The sequence below is a fragment of the Psammomys obesus genome, unplaced genomic scaffold (assembly GCF_907164565.1).
Source record: "Psammomys obesus unplaced genomic scaffold, mPsaObe1.curated_primary_1811, whole genome shotgun sequence".
In the NCBI taxonomy this organism is placed as follows: Eukaryota; Metazoa; Chordata; class Mammalia; order Rodentia; family Muridae; genus Psammomys; species Psammomys obesus.
The window spans coordinates 16545871-16569581 of NW_026596064.1; the positions used below are offsets into that span (position 1 = coordinate 16545871).

A 23711-nucleotide genomic window follows, 5' to 3' on the forward strand; every position below is an offset into this window, starting at 1 on the left:
AACCTTAGAACTAGAGTCTTTGAAATCACCCCCCTAAACCCCGAGTTCTTCTGGAAAGCCTCAACTTCTGCCGTAGCTCTTTCTTTAGCTAGTTTTTACCTCTGAAAAGATACTCATTCTGGGCCTCCATTTTTCATGCCTAAAAATGTTTGGAGCAGATGAGTGGTCAGCCAGCTAGGACCTGGGCCTGAATACAGTCTGCACCCGTGTTATGAATAAGCTTTGCTTCTGGATGCTTTTGTGCAGCAGCAGGAGAGCTGAGAGTAACAGGAAGCATGGCTCTCATGCTTACACCGTTCACTCTCACCCTTCTGGGAAACAAACAAACCTTCACTAACCTGTATATCTCTCAGCTAGTTATCTAAGGTCTGTGAATTTCCGGAACCCTTCATGACCAAGTCTGGAAACAGTTTCTCTATGTAGGTCCAGCTGGCCTAGAACTTGCTGTGTAGACCAGGCTAGCCTTGAGCTCCACTTGCTTCTGCCTCCCAAGTTCTGGGCTTAAAGGAATGTATTGCCACACCCAGACTAGAAATACTCATTAATAAAAAATTTGTGCCCTAAAATTTTAAGTGGTTATTAAAATCATAAAAAATAGCCTAGAAATTGGTTTGTTCTTAAGATTTAAAAAATAATCAAAAGAGTAGAGAAATGACATCCAGAACATTTTGTGATGTTGGTATGTCTTCTTCCCATAGAGAGTAGCCTTAGTAAATTCAAGGTTGAATGGCTTTAAATAAAGTGTGCTGAGGAATTTCTTTATATGCTTAATTGATTTTGGAACTAATGATAGGATTTTTTTTTTTTTATGACAGTTTGCAAGTTAGTAATTAAAGGCTCTTGAAAGTCACAGGTGCCATGTTTTAAAGGTAAAAACCAGCAGTTACATTCCAATCAATAGCTGTTTAACTGAGGAACTTCATCGCATTACTGTTGAGTAGGTTTTCTCCAATATATAAATTATATATAATTTACATATTACAAATATATGCTCTGTACTTAATGTAAAAACTGAGTAGGCGAAAAGTCAGGTTTTGGCTACAAATAAGTAGAATGTGTGATGCTTGTTTTTCTGTGTGACTTAGTTTATATGATGTCCTCCAGTTCCATTCATGTTGTCACTAATGACAAGTTATTTGTCTTACGGTAAAATGTACTCCATTGTGTATTTATAACACATTTTCCTGCATCCACCCATCAGTATAGACATATATTGACCCTGTATTTTGGCTGTTGTAAAGGAATAGACATGTGAGCAGGTATCTCTTCAGTGTTTTCTGAATCATTAGAGTTCTAATATAATCTAGATATATTAAAGAGTATGCTTTACAATAATTTATCTCAGTCTTTGACCTATTTTCTTAAAAGTATCTTTTGAAGAAAAATCTATTTAAAAAGTCAATGAAGGTTATGAAAGTTTTAACAGTGTCTAGAGAAGTAAAACCAGTCAAAAACTAAGGAATGTAGCTTGGGCTTGGTGCCATATGCTTTTAATCTCAGCACTCAGGAGACAGGGCAGGCAGATAACAACGAGGGCCAGGCCAGCAAGGCTACATAGTGTAACTGCCTTTAAGAAAGGAAAAAGAAGTTGGGCTTGATAGCCAAGTGATCCCAGCACTTGGGAAGCAGAGACAGGTGGATCTTTGAGTTCAAGGCCAGCGTGGTCTACGAAGTGAGTCTAGGACAGCCAAGGCTACACAGAGAAACTCTGTTTTGAAAAAAAAAGGGGGGTGGGGGGAGAAAAACAAGAATAGTTTAAAGACTTATATGAGCTCCCTTTTTCTTTATGTCTTCTGTAGATATTCATGTAGTTTCTTTTATGTAGTGATTCTCCAAATAATTAATGATTGAGTGAAGTGATGAAAGTCCTGACACAGCTTTTCCTAGTTGGCATTTTTAACAGAATAGACTGATTCTGGGTCTTATTCTGTGAATTAAGATAGTCTTATTCAGATGTGACCATTGCGAATTGATTGTTTTTATAGGTGGAATCAGATTTTACCCTTAATTTTTATTTAATTTTTTGTTTGTTTGTTGTTGTTGTTGTTGATGATGATGATGTGTTTGGAGTTTTTTACTATATATATATATTTTTAATATGTGTATGAATCAAACCTAGAGTCTCGCTTTTTCGGGAAAGGCCTGTTTGAAATTTGCCACAGATGCCAGACTATAGCATTGTTAGGCCTGGCCAGTTTGAATGTTACTTTTTCTACAGTCCACAGCCAGCACCAGTGCTGGGATAGTGGGAAAGGAAGCCCAGGGATTGCTTTAATATTTTCAAGTTATGTGTTTATTTAATGTCCGGATGCTTTGCATGTGTGTGTGCAAATGGGAGTGTTTGGTGTGCTTAGTGGTCGATGCCATTGTAGGGTTCTTGCGTAGAATGCCGTTCCGTGAGATGTCGTCCAGCAAGGAACCTTTTTATCACTCAGATTTTTAACATCCTTCTTATCATAAAACATTAGTCTATGGTGGTATAGCATAGTTTCTAAAAAACTTTCGTAAAGTCTGTGAGTTCTTTATTTCTGCTTGAAATTCTTTATTTTAGTAACACAAAGAATCTATATATCTGGATGGATGGATGGATAGATAGATAGATAGATAGATAGATAGATAGATAGATAGATAGAAAAAATTGACAGTATTTTTTTTTTCTTTGTGTAGGTCCTGGGAACACCAACAAGGGAGCAAATTAGAGAAATGAACCCAAATTATACAGAATTTAAATTTCCTCAAATCAAGGCACATCCTTGGACAAAGGTGAGTGAAAATGAATTTTTGAGAAAAATACATCAAGTAATAGCTAAATAAGTCTTGGGGTTTTATTGTACTTAAGCTAAACTATTACAGATACTTATGTCAATTGCAAATGCACAGCAGTTCTCTGGGAAGGTAGCTCAGTGGCTGTAGCTCACTGTTTTGTTGATGGTATACTTCTATCCATAGTGATTGCCTGTAGGCAGTTTCCAGCTTTGACTTTCATTTGCATGTAAGAACAAAGTGCCCAAGATATTAAAATAATGGGACAGGATTTTAAAAACCTAAGGTTCTAAACCTAATTTCTTGATTTAAATAGAGATGCATAGCTCAATATTATTTCAAATAAAATACCTTTATATTTTTCTTTATTCTTTTAAACTATCAAAAATAGACCTTCTGATAGATGTGTGTTTTGTTTATTGTCCTCTTGGTATTTCAGAAGCAGTATTTTTAAAGCAGGTATAATTTTGTTGGGTATATACTTTAAAAATAATTTATAATGTGTATAGAATATTAATTAATCATTGGAAAAACCTAATCAGGAGTTAATCCATCCTGAGTTGTATTATGAGATTAAGTGTACAGAGACAAAAATAGAATATGTTAGTATTTAAGATGGCGTTCATTTATAGCTGCCTCATTTTATAGATTCAGAAACTCTAGCCAAAGCTAGGAATCCAGTAATCCAAACTGTGCGGGCAGCTGTTACAAAACTAACACTGTTCTTACATGCACACGAATGTGTGTCTAATGCTGGATCTTTTCAGTCATAGTCATTCAGGTCGGTGGGTGGAGATACTGGGTTAGAAACAGTCAACTTTTAAATTTGTGTTTCAAACAAGACTTTTTAAATGTTCACATAACTTGCTTCATACATTGGTAAGCTCATTTAGTTGATTGTAAAATGTTTAAGAGGTAAAGTAATTTAAGGTTATAGGTGAAATAGTTCATCCTCCCTGTAATCAGTATGCCTGCCTGTCTTAGAGCTTTATTGCTGTGAAGAGGCATCAATGACCACAGCAGTTCTTATAAAGAAAAACATTTAACTGGGGCTGGCTTACAGTGTAGAGGTTGAGTCCATTGTCATCATGGTGAAAAGCATGGCAACATGCAGTCAGGCATGGTGCTGGAGAGGTAGCTGAGAGTTCTACATCTGGATCTTCAGGCAGCAGGAAGAGAACTGTGAGCCACTGTGCCTGGGCTTGAGCATTTTGAGGCCTCAAAGCTGGTCTCTACAACTATACACTTCCTCCACCAAGGCCACACCTCCTATTAGTGCCACTTCCTGTGGCTAAGCATTCATATACATGAGTCTTTGGGCCCGTTCCTATTCAAACCACCACACTGACCCTCTTTCTCTCCCTGTCCTATTATCCTTCTAATTACATGATTCCAGATACTTCCTTTAACATTCTCATAACCTCTCTGCAGAAAAAATACTTAACATTTATTATTTCTTCCCTATTTAAACAAAGACATACTAATATTTTAGTGCCAGAAATGTAGGTTGAGGCTGTCATTCTACTAAGAGGCCAAGTCCTCTTCATCTTAAAATTCATGATGAACACTGGTCTTTGGTAAAGTAGTCTTGGATCCTTGTATTTAAGGCTTGTTTTAGAGCTAACTAAGATAATACTTGGGATCTTTGATGTGGCTCTAAGCCCAGAGGATCCTAAGTGACCTGTTTGGATTCAGAGGCTTAAGTGGATCGAATCCACCAGAATTATTACAGGTCAGTGTCTATTGTGAGTGATTTATAATATACTGTAATTACAACTAAGGAGAAAATAAAGAGATTTCTGGGTATTAAATACAGAGACATATTCTAAAAGTAGATTGCTCTATAGGGAGAATATCATTTTGTGGGAGTTTTTGTTCTGCCTGGCTGTATTTCCATGTTTTAAGTGATCGTTTTTATAAAGGAAGAAGGCGAGAAGTTCTTCTAAGTCTAAGACATCAGTCTTAGTATGTCTTAACTATTCACCACATTATTTTTCATGCTGACACACAATTGAGCTGACAAATACAATGCTCCAGTTGAGGTTACAGAATCGTGTTTAACAATCAGTACTGCCACCAGCATTGATGTGTGTCATATATTTTATCTCCACTCTAGTTTTGTTCTCTGCAATGGAAATATTACCCAGAATACAATACGGTTAATTATAAAATGTAGCCAAAAGAAAGAACTATGGTGAGTTAGGTTAAGCTTCTCTCTGCCGTCTTGGATTCGTGTTTCTCTTACATCCTGAATACTTTCCAAACGTTAATGAACTCTGAAGGTCATTTACTTAGATCTTTTATTGTAAGCCATGTGTAGAATGATTGTTCAATTCTCTTCCTTTTATATTAAAGCTACCATGAACCCTTTATTTATATATTGTCTTTTGAAAATTCGGCTTTCCCTTCATGCCAGATGTATTTTATAATAAATAAATTTCTGGACACACAATTTTGTACACAGACATTCCATGTCTCCAACAGCGTATATGATCAAAGTATGCTTGCATTGAATTAAAATAATTTTTTTTTCCAAAAATAAAATGTAGAACTTGGGATTCCTAGAGGAAGCCCTCCTTCTGTATTCTCCCAGTGTGGTAGTTTACAGCAGCTTGAGAAATGTAGCCTATACTAGATTACCAGTAGCAGCATTCAAAATTGTACATAATGTTCTCTAAAAACACCTTGTTCTTTGGCTCTGGAAAGACAGAGAAATAAGAATGCTTTGTTTTCTGCTGTCTTCCTTTAGAATCCACTTTGGTCTTCTTTCCTAAAACCACGAGAGTGTAAGCCCTGGCTTCTTGGCCACAGTGTAATTCCCCAGTAGTTACCATAAATTCCCTCACATGGACTTAAAAATACACTGAAATTCAAGTCATGAACTCCCATTTAAGTCTCCATCCTCTTTCTAAAAAGAAACCATTTTATTTAAATGTGCTCTTCTGCACGGTAATTTTTATTCTCAAACATGTAGAGAGATTAAGGAGAAAAGTGTCTTCCTTACAAACAAAGGATATAGGTGTACAGGAGAGAGGGGAAACAGTGTTGTCAGTATGCTACATTACATGGTTTGTGTGATTTAAGAATCCAGTCAAGTTGCCCTTGACCATTACATAATAGCTAGTTGGGGGCTGGAGCAGGTGGTTCAGCCCTTAAGACATTTTTTGCTCTTACAGTGGAGTGGAGTTTCAGTTCCCTCCCAGAACTTCCAGGGAACCTCTCTTGACCTCTACAGACACCAGACACATTTGTGATACACATACATACATGCAGAGAAACCTCACATACACATAAAATTAAATGTATCTTAAAAAATATAGAATAAAGCTGGGTGTGGTAAGCACACACCTGTAATCCCAGCACTCTGGGAGGTAGAGGTAGGTAGATCACTGTGAGTTTGAGGCCAGCCTGGTCTACAACGTGAGTCCAGAACAGCCATGGCTATACAGAGAAACCCTGTCTGCAGAAACAAACAAAAACAGTTATAGACTAGCTAGTGCAACCTAACTTATTGAAAAAGTACTTAATGGTTTAAATGGGAAAGGAAATGAGGCTTATGTGTTGGTGTGTGCTGTATATTTCAAAGAAGAAATACCAGATTGAAAGTTAAAGGGAGTGATACAATAGTAGACTAAAAATTAAATACAGAGGTTTGGTTGGAAAAAAGAGGAAAAAACTTACATCTTGCCTTTAGTCCATGGAGGCATGGAAGACTGTGGGTCACTAGAAAAGACGTGGAGCTTAAATACTGTTGCTGCTTTAATGTCTGTGTTTTCCAAGAGAGTGGTTGTCTGCCTTGTCTTTTCTTCAGGTTCTTTTCAAAATACAGCTGCAATGATTACAAAGGATTATCTTATCTCAGTCATGGATGAATGGAGAACATTCTACTTTCAGGGTGCTTCCACCTTGTCTCTTTGCCTCATTTCCTGCCCCTGGTTTAGGCCATTGTGGTCATATAGACCTATAAAACAACCTCCTACCTCCTTACTTATTTCAGTCCTTCAGTTTCAGAAAGTCCAGTCCATCCTTGTCATGACCTCCGTTAGCCTCTTCTCAGATCCCTCAGAGCCTTTAGGAAGGTTGGCTAGGGAATGCATGGCAGGGTGTTCACATGCCCCGGCTTGCAGTCTTCAGCACAGTTGTTAACTGTTAGTCCATTCTTCTGGGGGCAGCCCCGTCAGGTGCAGACCCTCCAGGTAGCACTGTTCATGATCTTTTTCTACCTGCCCTTTCAATAAACAGACTTAGCTGTCCCCAAGGTTCCCCAGGGGATCTAGTTACTAGAACTCTCTCCTTCCCAGGTTATTCTCCTTCCTCCATCTCTTAAATACATACAGTTAGACGTAGGATTTAAGGTCGGTGTGTAATTAAGGTAGACTAGGGATACCTTCTTTGCTCATTCTGTAGTTGTCGTGGGTGTCTCCCACTCCCATTATTGAGTAGCTGATATCTTTTGTTTTGGTTACTCTCAGATACTCTCTTTTGTCCCTGGTAGCAAGTAATCTTGAGGTCAGATAAGTAATGCCTGCATTTGTATAATGTTACAAAGTGGTGGAAGCCATCCGTTAGTTTTTGGAAAGAAGTAGAACAGAATCCCCAGGGCCCGCATCTTTTATCATGTGTTAGACTACTTAATAAGTTAGCTGTATATGGTGCTGTTGCCTAGCTTACACCTTACCTTAAAGGGACATACAGCCATGCTCAATTTTCTAATGTATTCAAGCTTCCCTAATTGATGCAGGAGAAGCCACATTTATTTCTTCTTGTTAGTGTCTTTCCCTCTCCACATCCCACATACAGTGCTCTTCCTTTTCTTCTTTGCTAAACAAGTATTACTCTATCTCAGAGGTCTTCCTTTTCCCATGAAATTTTCTCATCGTCCATGTAGTCTATGATTATTCATCATGTAACTGCCTTATTACTCATTGTATACATTACAGCAATTTCTAATTTCTGTTTCATAATGATGACGTGGCTATAAATTACTTCAGAATGCTTGTTGAGAGTCAGAAAGAGGGCTTAGCTGGTTAAAGCACTTGGTACCAAAATGGGATGGGCTGAGTTTGATCCCAGGAACTCACCATGTAGGAGGAGAGAGAACCAATGCCATATGCAGTTTGGTCTCTGTGGGCATGTGTACACAACAAACAAACAAATGTAAAGAAATAAAAACTTGTAAAAATGTTTGTTGCCAAGTTTTTGACATGGTAATACTCAGCAGCTAAGTGTATACATAGGTTATGTGGGAGCATAGGTTATTAGGTAAGTTTCTCAGAAAATAATATCCAGCGAGAGCAGATATCTCATATCTGACTTGTCAGACCATGCGTCAGTGTAAGTGAACACTGTTGTTCCATCTTGCTAACAGAGTAAACAAATGTGAAGTTTGAGGCCCCTTTAGCTATTAGAGGAATCATTTAACACTGAGTTAAGTTACACTCTTTGCTTAAAACCAAACCAAATACCCCTCTTGTGTTGTTTCTTTTTAAGACTTTTAATAACCTTACATTTTTCCCGTGACCATTTAATCTGATTTTTCAGAACTTGGCAGATTTGTCCATTTCAACTCTTAGTACATCACTCAAAAACCTTCAGGGAGGCCCATAAAGAAAAAAACAAAACAAAACCTTGCTATGACAGCAGACCCATTCTACCTACTTGTGTGTGTTTGGGAGGCTGTCTTATTCCTTATATTCCCATGTAGTCCAAAAAACATAAAACCATATTGGGATATTAGCTGGTTGCTAAGATTGCCTCTGATCTATTTCATTGCTTGTGGGAAGTGGATATTTTGTTTTTCAGCACTGTCTGCCCTGAATACTGTACTAACCACTTAGCACTTACCTTGTGAGCATGTACACCATCTTTGCAGAAGTTTCTTTTGCATCTGCTTTAGTATCAGCACCATGATCTCTTGTCCTTTTTTCAGACTTGGTCTTCTCAGTGAGTATACTTTCTTATTTTCCGTCTTCTAGGTTGAAAATGTACTTCCTAATACTAGGAGCATGGCTCAGTGATACAGCACATTCCTAGCATATGCAAAGCCCCAGACTTGATACCCAACTCGACACACACACACACCTAGAGTGATTAATTGTTTAAAGGAAACAAAGGATGAGATTGGGGATAGATTAGAGAAGGCTTTTTTTTTTTTAATTTATCATTATTCTTTTAAATACAATGTGTTCTTTATCATCAGTGTTAGGCTGGGCCCCCTAAAGGATACAAAATAAAATATGCAGTCCTTGCCTTTGAAGAACCTAGTTAAAACAAGTATTAAGTAATATAAATTGTGTGTTGTAAATGCTCAGAGCTGTTTACATCCATTGGAGTCACAAGACAGACCTTCGGTGAAGGCAGTAAAAGACATCTCCCTACAGATGACACAGGACAAGGGCTGTTGAAGCAGAATTAAGATTTGCTTGAGTGGCACCCAGGAGGTGGCTCAGCTGGTGAAGACTCCAGCCTGGCAGCCTGAATTTGTTCTGGAACCCACATGGTAGAAAGAAAGAACTGAGTCAAGTGTGTTGTCTCCTGACCTCCACGCATAAACATACAAAAGAATTTGAAAAGGTAAAAGAAAGAGACAAGCAAAGACATGATTTGCTGAGGTATAGACGAAAAGGCTAGGCAGACATCTTAGAATGGGAGAGGTTGATGAAAACGAATATTCATGTACTCTTAGGAAAGCCAGCTTGATTATGTTAGCTGTTTTTCAAAAGCATGGAAAGTTAATCTGGGTAAGTGGTCATTTGATAATGCATGCTCATGTGTAGGTCTGTAATAATGTTTCATCAATGAGGATGTAAGAGGAGAAATTATACTGTGTAGGTAAATGTTACTATCTGTAAATATTTCTTTACATGTCAAACAATTCAGGAAAAGTTAACATTTTACTTAGGGCAGTTGAAATTCATTAAATGTCAGGGCATGCTTTGTTGTGCCTAAGAAAAGGATTTCTTGTGTTTCTTGTTTTCAGCCTTTATCTGACTTTTCGAACCATCAAAAGTTAGAAAAATTCGTGTCTTCATTAAGCCTGAGCTACATTCAGTTTGTGATTTACTCTGTAAGACAGTGGCTTCAGACATAGCAATTTTTTCTGGCTTGTGAACTCTCTGAACGTTGGTTTTCAGTGGGAATCAGTTGTCTTAGTTAGGGTTTTATTGCTGTGAAGAGACACCATGACCACAACGACTCTTACACAGGAACACATCTAATTGGGCTGGCTTACAGTTCACCATCATCGAGGTGGAAGCATGGCTGTGTGCAGGCTGACATGGTGCTGGAGAGGCAGCCGAGAGGTCTACATCTGCACCCACAGGCAGCAAGAAAGCACTGAGCTGCTAGACCTTGCTTGAGCATCTGGGACCTCAAAGCCTGCCCCCACATGACACACGTCCTCCAGCAAAGCCACACCTAGCTCAACAAGGCCACATCTTCTACACCTCAGCATGTGGCACTCCCTTAGGCCTATGGGGGCCACTTTTATTCAGACCACCACAATAGTATATTGGTTTACGCTATATATATATTTTAGTGTATCACTAGATCAATGAATAAGATCATGCAAAAATACCAGTAAATGATATTATTTTAAATAGTGAATTACTTATTAAGTTATCTACTTAGAAAGCCACTTACTTGGTTTCTTTGTTGTTGTTGTTGTTGTTAATTAACATAAGTAACTATTCAACAGAACCATAATATTGTCTCACTGTAATCTCACATTTAGGTTTATTATTACAGATAACTTTAGGTTACTTGAGAGCGATTATTGAAGTTGCTCTTTAGTATTCATGGTTTACCAGCTTTAGAACTGTGGGATTATATTTTGCCAATGACCAAAAAATTGTGTCAGTTTCGTAAGCTCATAATGGAAACTAGTAGGGGGTTAGTAGCTGTTTGAGCAGACACCGAATTTGTTCTCTGTTCTACTAGATTAATTTTCACTGTCTATATTCGTAAAGTGGACATTTTCATGTTGCTTTGGTTTGGTGCTCAATACAACCACATTGATGAGAGTTGACTCTAGAACTGCTTTAACCATAGGTCTTGAAATGTATGTGACTGTTCTTAAATAGCCATTCTGAAGGGCCTCAGGCTCAGGCATAGCATTTAGCTCCAGGTTGGGTTTCATAGCCAAAGTCTTAGAAACTTGTCTCTGTTCCCTGAGTTACCCAAATGCAAATTGATTTTGAATAATTCTTCATTTAAGGATTTGTTTGCATTTGTTCAATATCACAGAGATTTTTGGGGGAAAATTAATTTTATGACAGCCATCCCCCCATGGACTAGTAAATGTGATAAGTGTCTATTTGTTGAATTTAAGAAAATATGTTGCTGCATAGGTGAGGTAGTATTTGAAGAACTCAAAAGTTCATGTCAGTGTTTTAGTTCATTTGATTATTTTTCTTTTTTTTATTTCATTTCTCTTTTATTCCTTTTTTTCCTTTGTTTCATTTTGTTTTGTTTTATTATTTTTCATTTTAGCTTTTAAAGGGGTGTCTGTGGCCTTGCTGCATACTTGGCTGTCCATATTTAGTCTGCATACTAATTGTTAGTTGGCCCAGTTGAATCTTACTTTATGCTGTTAGTTCTTTTGGCATGATTTTCTGTTTATGTCCACCTGATTGTGTTTAATTTTTTTTTTTTATTGTGATGGGCTGGATTTTAATCCCATGCACTAAATATTAGTCTGCAGACTAAAAGTAATCCGCGGATTATTTATTTTTTGCAAAATATTTAATTCCCCCACTGAAAACTATCCTGAAAGAATGTTACATTCTCTTAGCTTAGTCAAGGGAGTTCACAGCTACTGGTGAGTTCTGCCATTTTTTTTTTGTGTGTGTTCTCAATACCTAGACATAATAGACCCTGCTACCTCCTTTGCATATTTGGCTCCGTTTTGCCTAGGTGTTGGTGTGCATTATTCCGCATGTCACCTGTAACTGTGACTGTCCCTTAGTTGTTTTGTTTATTGTATAAATTTCTGTTTAGCTTTTGGTGGGTGAATTGGGCATATTTGCAGTTGAAGCTGTGTTGAATTTGTACTGCTCAAAGTAAAGGATTTTTTTTCAGTGAGTTTTTGCAAAAAGGAATGAATGCTCTATATTTATTCATTTTTCCTAAGTCATGGGTGCAAGGGTATGAGGGGGCAAAGCCCACAGTAGAACAAAGTGAGTTTTTGTACCCGCACTCCTGAGGTGATATGTCAGTTTCCTGAAGAGTCCTAACATAATGAGACTGTCAGTAAATAAACGTCTCCTAGCAGGGAAGTCAATCCAAGAAAGGAGAATAATCCGCGGTGGCCTGGTTTCTTCTTAGCTCACACAAATTAAACATCTGGCTTGAAATTTATAAATTAAATATGCTTAATACTTCTCTCTCATGACCAATATTTTAGCAAAAAAAAATGTTTATACTGTATAATTGAGACAAAATAATTGTGAGATCTTAGCATATTGGGAATGTACATTTTTAAAAGCAGGCCAATATGCCCCTCCCAGCCATGTCTGTGGATAATTAATCCAGGTCATGGAAGACCACTTTACTTTGGGAACTTTACTTCTAGATTTCCTTTTGATTTTAACTTATTTTGGTTTTGTATTTTTTTAATAAACACACTGGCATTGGAACATAATAAACTAAAAAATAAATGTTTCTTTACTGTGCCTCACCATTGCACAAATCAAAAAATATTTTTGCATACACTGTGGTAAAATAATTTTTAAAATTTGGACTTACTACTGTGGAAACAAATGCTTAAAGTTTATAACTGTATAAACATTTTCTATGTCCCTACACCATGGATTTCTTATAACATTGGCTATATTTTTCCTTGCTGGACTATTCTCTTTTGCATTGACTTCCCCTGTTTGGATTATTTCACTGCATTATCACCTTTAGGATTCGTCAGGAACAGGACATTTCACCCCAGGAGTACGGGTATGTACTTTTTTTTTTTTTTTTTTTTTTTTTTTTTTTTTTTTTAACTTTAGGTCAGTTTTATAACACTAGGGAAAATGTTTCTTGGAAAGGCTGCCCAACTGTTCATCCTTGAAATGTGCTAGTGCAAACTGCGGGACTTGGTTTCTGGCTTTGTACTGTCTGGTATAGGTTTTCATTTTCTAGAGTTAACTTGTCAGCTGGTGCAGTGGTGCAGCACTCAGGGAGGCAGAGGCAGGCGGATCTCTGTGAGTTTGAGGCCAGCCTGGTCTACAAAGGGAGTCTAGGACAGCCAAGGCTACACAGAGAAACCCTGTCTATAGTTAGCTTGTCAATATCCACTGGTGTCAAGATGGACATTTATGAATTGGGGGAACTTTAATTATTCTCATGCAACCAAAAGTTCTGTATATTAATTCAGTGGTTAAGGAATGATGTAGAAGCAGAAACTTGGAAAAACCATATTTGAGTATATATTTGTTTCCTTTTCTTTATAAGAGCTAGCAGTGTCTAATCGGGGCTATTATTTTAGAAGTTGCTTTCTACCACACCCTATATTATGGTCAGAGCAGGTTTTGATTCACATAATTTTATACTTAACCTTTATCCACAGAGCACTGAACTAAAGCTTATCTCATGAAGAATCTCTTAAAGATTTAAAGTAAATGAATATGTTTTTAAGAAGCAGATTAAATCTATACTAATAAAGACTTTTGGCATAGATTATTTTTTTAAGTCTTTGGTACCTCAAGTTAGAATTCCTTCATAAAACAAGCTAATATATATGCCATAGTACCCAAAAAGATACGTGGCATAAATTTTTTAAATACTTTGAAATAAGACCAAAACTCCAATCTATTAAGACTTTTATCGGAAAAACCTTCATTAATATAGCATGGTTTAGGTTGCTTGTTTTGTGTTTTTGATCTTTTGTTTGTTTGTTTTTGTTTTCTTAGAGCCTCACTATATGCCTTATTACCTCATGCTTACTTCGTAGTCCAGGCTGACCTCACACAGACATCTGCCTGTCTCTGCCTCCAGAGTGCTGGGATTAAAGGCATGCAACACCATGCACAGTCAGCCATGAACTTTAAGATTTAAAATAACTTCCTGTTTGTGTCTCCTGTGCTTGAATTTTAGCAAGGGTTATTTTTACATTCAAGTGCTGTCTTAATTCTACTCACCTAATACCATGATTGGTACCAAGACGTTTTGTATTAGTTAATAAGTAAATCCATGTATTGTCAGAAAGATACAAACTGCCAATAATTTTAATATTTTTCTTGTTATTTTCTATCATGGTCTCACTTTGTAGCTCAGGTTGTCCTGGAAGTTGATGACCAGGCTGGCCTTGAACTCGTAATTACCTGCCTCTGCCTCCCAAGTGCTGAGATTAAAGAGGTGTGTGTCAGTACCCCTCGCTAACTTTGGTGGTTTTTATGACAGTACTACTGTTTTTCTTTTCTGCATTCTGGATTTGATTGGTACTTGGAAACAAGGGAGAAGGTTGGAACCCAAAATTGTGGAAAAATGAAACATTTTTAACTATGTAGCAGCTTTAAGATTTTTTTTTGGCTAAGACAGAATTGTAGTACTCAAAAGCAAAAAGACAAGGCAGTTTGACCTTGCAAAGGGTTTTCTGAAACGGCCAATAAATTGACCACGCCTTAAAATAAATTCTTAGGATCCCATTTGAGGCAGTTTCTCAATTTCTGTGAAAAAATCTGTTTCCGTAATAAGTAATATTTTTTTAAAAGGGAAAGAAGACACCCCCTCCAGTCACCAGTTATTTTTAGAACGTGCTCTTGAGTCTCTTGAATATTAATGAGTCCTATAGAGATAACAAGTTCTCCTTCCGTCAGCCCAGGTGGTCTGAGCCACCCTTACTAGGAAACCTAGTCTCCCTGAGCCCTTCATCGCTCCCCCGTGTATTCTTTCTGTCAAGGAATATGTTTTATTTTTCTTTCATTTCAAAGGTTCTGTGTCCCATTTGCTTGTGTTCATGTTTTCTTCTATTTTTAATCTTTAATGAGCTGTAATTTAGGATAAAGTCTAAGCTCGTCATTATACATGCTCATTCATTTTAAGACACAGTGAGTATAAAACTATCTCTCATTTTAAGCAAATTAGATTTATTAGTATTGCTTCAATATAGACTTCAGTTGACCTTTCTGAAATTAATGGCTCTTACTGAAAAAAATAAGTTCTTCTTGCCCAATTTAAAACGCTAAACTATTCAATGAAAGAAATTCAACTGTGAATGGTCTGTCTAATTATTTAAGAGACCAATGCCAGACATTTCAGAAGTCTGGGTACTCCAGAATCTTTGAATAATGCAAGGCTCTAGTATCAAGAAGATAATACCGAACCATTAACATTTTTACAATTAAACAACTTTTTCTCTTTTTGAAAAATACTGACAGTGCCATCCATTGTCAACAATTGCTCTGCCAAAAAGAATGCCAGAGGCAATCTCGTTTTGTTTACTGCCACAGCAGTCAAAACTTTAATTTAAAAAATATTCTTCTAGTTGTGCTGCCTCCAGATCTCAGCCTTTACATGTCTGTAGTAGTTTATGGACATGTTTAATTATGCTACTTTATGCTCAAGAGGTAGATTTTTCTCTGAGCTTTTCCTACATAGCTTTTGATTAGCAACCAGTTCACTCCACTATGGTCTATTACGTATAGTTAACTCTTCATTGTCTCTAGATTGTGTAGCCTTGTTTTTATGTGCTGGGAAGGAACTCAAGTGCTCAAAGGCTTGTTTGACTAGGTTCTTATAATAGAACTTAATTGTTCTTTCTACTTCCTTGTCCTTTCAGGTCTTCCGACCCCGAACTCCACCAGAGGCAATTGCACTGTGTAGCCGTCTTCTGGAATATACACCTACCGCCCGATTAACACCACTGGAAGCTTGTGCACATTCGTTTTTTGATGAGTTACGGGACCCAAATGTCAAACTACCCAATGGGCGAGACACACCTGCACTCTTCAACTTCACCACTCAAGGTGACTCCAGACCCTTTCTTCTCTCTCTGAATGGGCTGTCCTCCATAAGAGTATTTTGTCCCCAGTGGGAGGCTGTTTGAGGGTTGGGAGGTGTGGCCTTGCTGGTGAAGTATGTCCCTGGGGGTGGACTTTGAGATTCCATTTCCAGTGTGCCCTCTGCTTCCTGTTTGTGGTTTGAGATATGAGGTCTCTGCTGCTGCTCCAAATGCCTGCCACCTCCCCTCCACTATCATGGACTCTTGGTTATTAACCTTTTGGAACCACAAGCCCAAAACAAACACTTTTTTTCTACAAGTTGCTGTGGTCATGATATGTTATTGCAGCAACATAAAAGTAAATATGACACTGGATAAATGGATGTGAAGTGACACTCTGTTGGTGATAATCTGCAGACAAAAGTGGTCATGTTAAGTACTCATGGAAGTAAGAAATGCCTATAATTACACACAGTCATTGTGTGGTTTTGAATAGAGTAGTGGCAGATAAAAGTTTGCAAACAGTCACAGTTTCTTACTTTTTTTTTTTTTTACCAAATTATTATTTTCATGTGCCAAAATTGGGCACATGAAAATATATAGAGATTTCAGTGAGTTAGATTATTACCAATAAGACTAAGCAATGGTGCAACCCTTAGGTTTGAATCTGAAAGGTAGACTACTAGTATTTCTTGCTTGCCAGCATTTACATCAGGTTTTTAAAACCCAGAGATGTATTTTATCTGTTATCTTAATTTTATTACTGTAAAGAGACACCATGACCACAGAACTCATATAAAAGAACACACTCAGTTGGGGCTTGCTTATAGTCTCAGAAGTTGAGTCCATTAACATGGTGGAAGGGAGCATGGTAACATGTGGCCAAACCTGGTGCTGGAGAAGTAGCTGAGGGTTCTACACTCTGACCTGCAGTCAGCAGGAAGAGAGAGACACTGGGCCTGCCTTGGGCTTCTGAATCCTCAAAATGACATACTTCCTCCAACAAGGCCACACACCTCCTAATCCTCCTCAAATAATGCCACTCCTGATGACTAAGCATTCAAGGGCCCATTCTTAGTCAGACCACACCTGTATTTCTATAAACTCAGTTATCTTACTTAAAACAAACAAAAAAGCCGGGAGAACTGAACTCCTAAGAACTCCAGGAACTTTGCATGAGGAATAGACAGAGGAATTCCCATCCCTTCTGGACCTGACCCCATTGCTGCTGCTGAGTAAACACTAAAAGGAAACCGAGTTCACTCATTCATTGGTGGTTTCTGATAAATCTGATAAATAGCCATCATCTCCCACCATTTTAGTGTTCACTTCCTATCCTCCCTGACTAAGACTCCAAGTCATTTCTCCTTTTTTTGTTTTTCCCCTCACCTCCTCTAATCATCTCTCCTCCCCAACCCCTACTGCCAGCTAAACACAAACTCTGTAATTCCCTCTCAGGAAAAGAAGAGGGGGAGTGGTAAGAGTTAGTCAGAATAGGAAATATGTGAAGGAGTCGGGGAGCCTACTGTGACTAAGAAAGAGGGTTCTTTGAATGTTGAGGATGCCTTTTAAAACCACCAACACTATTACAACCTCCATTTTCCAGGCTCTGTAATTCAAACTTTTTTGAATATTTGACCCTCCAACTCATTACTGTTCTGCTTAACTTAGAATAATGAGGATGGCAAACATTTCAGAGTTTTGGATCAGCTTTAAACAGCAACAGGACATCAGAGTACTCTCTTAAACATGATTTAAAACCTACCAGCACTGATGGTAGTCGCATAGCGCTGACAGTTGACTGCTCACTCAGATAGTACATGTTTATCTCATGCATCCCTCCACATTCAATTTACAGTAATCTAAATACACAGGGGACATGCTCAGTGTTAAATGGAGAAAATGTTTCACTCTCCATCACGAAGGGTGCCCCGTCTAAAGAGTGTGCCATATTACAAGAATAAACATCTGTCCTTTCTCCAGACCCCAAAGTTGGAAATGATAGCAGGACACTAGAGCAACTGTACATACAAGCTGAATAAAATTACTGATGGATTATCAAGAGTCCAGTTAGCCCCCAAACAAGCTGTTTTTCTATGTGTCAGTCCCCATGATGGGAATGATCAGAAGAAAGCTGTATAGCTTCAGGTGTCACTAATAGGAGCAACTGCAGTGTGACAAAAGGCTAGGCTAGAATGCTTACCTCTTTCTTAGTTCTCTTGACAAAGAAAAATGTATCTTTATTCCTTATTGCTTTGGTTTTCACCAATAGCGCTGTATGTAAACTAAAGAAATTGCTGGAAACAGAAGAAACACAGAGAAAACTGGAGGTACAGCCCTTAAATGCTAGTCTTCATAATAGTCACTTTGTAACATTCTGTATTGTGGTTCTCCTCAAAATTTCTAAAACATGGATAGTCCTTGAGCATAAAACATGTCCCGATTAAGATTTCTAATGCATTTGTTAACTTTGATATATTTCAATTATATATCGTATGACTATATTTAGGAATTTTGCTTTTAAAAATTTTTTATTACATGCATATGGGTATATGCCTGCATGTTTGTCTGTGAATAGCATGTATGTCTGGTGCCTGTAGAGGTCAGAAGAGGGTGTGAGAGCCCCTGGAGCTGGAGTTACAGTGATTGTGAGCGGTTGTGTGGATGCTTGAAACCTGGATCCTCTAGAAGAGCAGTCAGTGCTCTTTTTCTTAATCACAGAGCCATCTCTTCAGCTTCACAACTTTGCTGTCTTATATATCAAACTCCAGAAAACAATCATTTGAATTTTTTTTATTTTTTTATTTTTTTTTTTACTTTTTATATCTGTGCTTTTAATCAATAGAACTATTTTTGCTTGGGTTTTTTTTGTTTGTTTTTTCATGAATGGTTGTTTGGTTTGGTTTGGTTTGGTTTTTCTTTTTGGGGGGAGGGTTATATCACCTGAATATTTTATATAAATCACCTATAAAATTGATGAGGATAGCAAGCGAGGCGGGATCAAGTAAGTACGCCTTTAATCCCAGCACTCGGGGAAGCAGAGGCAAGAGCATCTTGTGAGTTCAAGGCCAACCAAGGCTACACAGAGGAACCCTATCTCAAAAACCAGAAACAAAACAGAACAAGATTATGAGGCTAATTAAAAAGCCTTGTGATGCCCAATCTCAAGTTGTGTTTTCTTTTGTACTATAAGCATGTGTTTATGGTCTGTATGGAGCACTTTTAAAGAGACCTCTAAATGTCTTGTGGCCTCCAGCAGCTGTAACACTGTCTTTATTAAGAGCTGTCCTCAGCTTTAGCCTCTTTTTAAGCCATTTGTGACAACCCAGCACTGATTGAGATTTTTGGAATTTTGAGATTTTGGAAAAGCCAACTTTTCCAAAGACAAATATTTTTATAATTCAACATAAACCAAGAAAACCCCTGGTCAGGTATGTGACAAATGTACATATAAGTACTGCCTAATCCTTATGACATTTGTCACTTCACGTTTCTAGACACATATTCTTCATTGTATTTGTGTATATGTGTCTGTGTGAAGTAAAATAACACTTAAACTTTTTATTTAATTAGACTTTAAGTTCCATTGTTCTGTGTGCTGTTTTTAAGTAATTCATTTGATTACATGCTAGTGAGAATCTTCTGTTATTACTACTAAAATAAAACTTTTAAAGTTACCAATTCAACAAACCCCTGAGGTTTTCTTAAAAAACTGAGCTGAGATTCAAGTAGGGTTATTTTTAGAAAGCAAACGGCATAATATTAGTTGTGTATCCTTTGTGCTATGCAGCTTTGTCAACTTTGTCAACATTTTCTTTGCTTCTGAAGAAAATCGTATCCCCATTAGGTGTTAGTCTCTCAGCTGCTGGCAGAAGCCAGCTTGCTTTTTGTCTCCATGGATTTTTTTCATTTGGGATAGTTTGTATAAATGGAACCTTGTAATGTATGATTATTAGTATGTGATTTCTTTCACCTAACCAATTTTTATGCGTAGAGCATGTTTCAAAAGTCCATTCCTTCTTGTGAATGAACAGTGCTTCATTGTGAGGCTGTGTGCTGTGTTTTACTTAGGCATTCATCTGTGATGGACTTTTGGGTATATTGTGACAGTTTATATGCAGAGGCTTGTTTGAGTGATTGGGACACTGCTCGGTCACATGATGATTCTGTTTAGAGAAACTGGTGCACTGTCTCCATAGCTGAGCTTTTTACATCCCCACCAGCAGGGTACAGGAGTACTCTCCGCACCGTGTCAGCACGTGCCTTTTGTTTTCAGTGGTCTTTCTAACAGATGTGATATTCTCTCCTAATTTGTTTATCACACTGATAAATGAGTCAAAATTCAACAAAAGCTATTTCCTGTTTGCTACATCCTTCATAGTCTTGGGGACTTGGACCTGAGGAGGGGGTTGAGGGAATGAAGAAAAGACAGACAGATGGACACATGGATGGAATCTAGGATCAGGTGGTCTGGGCTCTTGGCTGGAGCAGCATCAGCACCCTGGAAGCTTAGAATGCTTATATTATGTAGAAGTGAGCAAAGAAAAGCAAGGTTATTACATACCCCTGAACAGGGAGGTGGGTAATTACATACAGAGGACAGAAAGGTGGGGTTTATGGAAACAAGTTTAGCTCACTTGGTAAAACAGCCTCTATAGAAGAGCAGTCTTCAGGTCCAAACATCCAGGGAGAGAGCACTGGTGGGCACTTTCCCCACATACTGTCAGCATCCACACATGGACCAGGAAGGCATTGCCGTTTCCTGTGATCCTCATCCTGAGGTGCAGTGGGAAAGTTTTCCATTCTGAGGTTCTGGGGTCCTTGAATGGCCAGCAGATGTCAATAACACATTCATATAGGACTTCATACACTCAGGGCTTCCTCCAGCCCTTCAAACATGCTTTATACTTTAGAATAGAAATGCTGAAGCATTTTTATGAGTGGGAATCAACTCCCCTTAGCAGTTTCCAGACTTGGGCTGCAAATATAATGCAGCTGTTAGGATGAGGACCCAAGTTTGATCGCCAGAGCCCCCCCCCCCCCCCCCCCCCCCCGCCAAGATGTACCTATTAAGTAAACTCTGTAAATATATTCCGAGAATAATTTTTTATCAGGCTAAATATATTTTAAAAAATGAAGACCAGTAGTGCAGACTTGTAATCCCAAAGGTGACCTGGCACTCATGATTTTCTGTGCATGCACTCACGCATCAACCCACATAAACGCCCACAAATGTGTACACAAGACACAAATCCCACAGTGCGTTACGGTGCTTAACTTTGGTGCATTCTTATAAAATAAAGACTCGATTACAAAGACTCCTGTAGTTCAAGCTTTAACCATACATATGTCTAATAGTCACACTTCTTAAGATTTGTTTTATGTATATGAATGTTCTGTTTTCATTCATAGCAGAAGAGGGAATCAGATTCTATTACAGGTGGTTGTGAGCCACCATGTGGTTGCTGTGAATTGAACTTAGGACCTCTGGAAGAGCAGCCAGTGCTCTTAACCAGTGAGCCATGTCTCCAGCCCAATATTCACATTTTTTAAAAAGAATGATTATTACTAGCTGGTTAGTGGTGGTAGCTGCAGCTCAGGCCCTTAATCCCAGCATGCGGGATGCAGAGGCAGGGGGATCTCTGTGAGTTCAAGGCCAGCCTTGTCTACAGAGTGAATTCCATGGACAGCCGGGGCTGTTACACAGAGAAACCCTGTCTTGAAAAACAAACAAATAAAAATGAGTATTCTCTTTTGATACTGGCAGCTGCTTTATTTACCTGTGCATCAAATATAAGCATGATTCTACATGGTCTGAGTGTGAATATGTTTTTCAGCATTTGAAGAATGTATGTCCGAGTTTTCTTTTCATTTACTATGATAAAATACTCCAACAAAGGCAACCTTAAGGGAGAAAGGGCTTATTTTGCTTACAACTCCAGGTAGGACCTCCTTGCAGGGAGGCCAGGATGTCAGGAACTTGAAGCAGCTAGTCATATCCACTGTCGGCAGCAAAGAGAATGTGTGCATGCATACCAGCTGCTTAGTTTGGTTCGGCTCTGGTACAGTCCAAGACAAGGACAGGGGGGTGGGGCACAGTTTTGGACTAGGTCCTCTCAAATCTGTTTGCATAACTAAATTTCTCACAGTTATAGCCACAGTTCTACCTCGGCTAGAATGTCTCTCACTAAGGATCTCGTCCCACGTGATTCGAATTTATATGAGGCTGACAGTTAAAACTAACCATTCCATGTGTGTGCTGGACATAGTATGGACAGGTGAATCGTCAGAGGCAGATTGTTTGGTGATTCTGTGACAGAGAAAATTCTGCGTGAGCCTTTGGATCTAGTCAAGTGGACTTTGATATTATGGGATATATGTTTTCGTTTTTCACCAGACTAAATATATTAAGATGCATTTGTGAGTGACTGTGTATGTGTTATGTGTTTTAAAATCCTTGTCAGACATTTGAAAGTAAACTGTTAACAATTTAAGAATGCTTGTTCCTAGTACTTGTAAATCACTGTTGCTCTTGAACAATGTTTCTGCATAACGACATGGAATTATGGATGCCGATCTGTTTGATAGTCTGTATTCTACTTTTGGAGCAGTGTTTCCAGATGGTGATCTTGTTTTGTAAAGGGAAGAGATATATCTTGGATAAACACCCCCCCCCATATATATATGTACGTACATATATCTTTTACATATATATATTAAATAGTTTATATAATATATATATATGACTTGTATAAATATAACTTTAAAATGCAGACTTGAGAGTAGTTAGTAATTAATGGCTGATCAGAATAGAACAGTGTATTCAAGAGGTTAAAGAATAAGGTACAGTCATCCACTTGATTGTATAGTAGAGAATATCCAGATAGCTACTGTTAGGTAGAGGAACTGTGAATGCATAGCAAGGTTCTGCTGGTAGCAATATGAACGACTTCATCCTCCAACCAAATTTTCAGTGATACCTCGCACTAACCCCTCCCCCCCAACTAAATAAAGAGAAGGCCTGAGCTCTCTGTAGTAAGTGATGCCCATTGAGCGTGTGAATTAGTTACTTTAAGTAAATACGGCTGTGTTGAGTTCAGCTGACGTGTGTTGGACATTTCTAAGTTGCCTCCGATTGCTGTGGCTGTTAACAGTTACTACAGCTTACGGCAAAGCTAACTTCAGTTTGAGGCTGGTTTCTGTACTGTGAATATTAGTACACAAATGACCCTTAATGTTACTTTGATTATTCCCAAGACATAGGTGCACAGTCAGCTGCGAGCTATGGGGGAGAGGCGTTCTGTCTCGGTTTGGGCTAGCTGAGTGTGCACACACACACTAACTAGACAGGTGATCTGAGGACAGAAAACAAATGAAGGGGCTGTGAGGAAAGCAGCCAGAGATACTCCAAGCCAGTGTGTGTTGAGGTTCGCCTTCACGGTGGCTCTGTCAGCACACTTCCTACTAAATTCCTTAGTCCCCTTTTCTCTTTCCGGTGTCTGATTTGCAAGGGCTATCTTCCTGATAGACTTGACTGCCTTGTTCTTCGATTGCCCAGTTCTGTTTTCTATTGATCCATCAAAGACAGCTGCCTTTATCTCTCTACTCTGATACCTAACATACCATTTCAGGTCTGCTATTACTAGGTGGATGGTTGGATTTTTTTTTTTTTTTTTTTTTTAGCTTTTTGTTTTTGGAGAATTGGGGGGGGGGGTGGCAAGTTTAAATTTCTTGTAGTTTTATGGAGAATAACTACACATACAGCGTTTGCAGCGATGGCTGTTACCAGGTTCCTCTGCTAGTCCAGTTAGGATATTGTTAAACTGCTTGGCTTGGAGCGAGCCAGTGTAGCGCCTTCCTGCTGCTCGGTGAGAGCTGCACACCCTCCTACACCCTAATTAGGGAACAGCTTCCCAAAGCTTGACAAGCTGCTAGATGTTCTCACTGGCCAGACAAACAATTGAGTCTTTTCCTGTCTTTTAAGCTTTTTTTCTTCCATTAATTTTTCATGAATCTT

At 38.3% G+C, this 23711-nt stretch overlaps 1 protein-coding gene across 1 annotated transcript in view; it reads left to right on the plus strand.

Annotated features, from left to right (window-relative positions):
* Gsk3b (glycogen synthase kinase 3 beta) overlaps positions 1 to 23711 on the plus strand; it is a 115045-nt gene that overhangs the window by 71173 nt on the left and 20161 nt on the right. The window contains exons 9-11 of the mRNA XM_055625238.1: positions 2668 to 2763; positions 12670 to 12708; positions 15533 to 15719. Coding sequence (XP_055481213.1) covers positions 2668 to 2763; positions 12670 to 12708; positions 15533 to 15719 — 322 coding nt within the window. The remainder of the gene's footprint in view (positions 1 to 2667; positions 2764 to 12669; positions 12709 to 15532; positions 15720 to 23711) is intronic.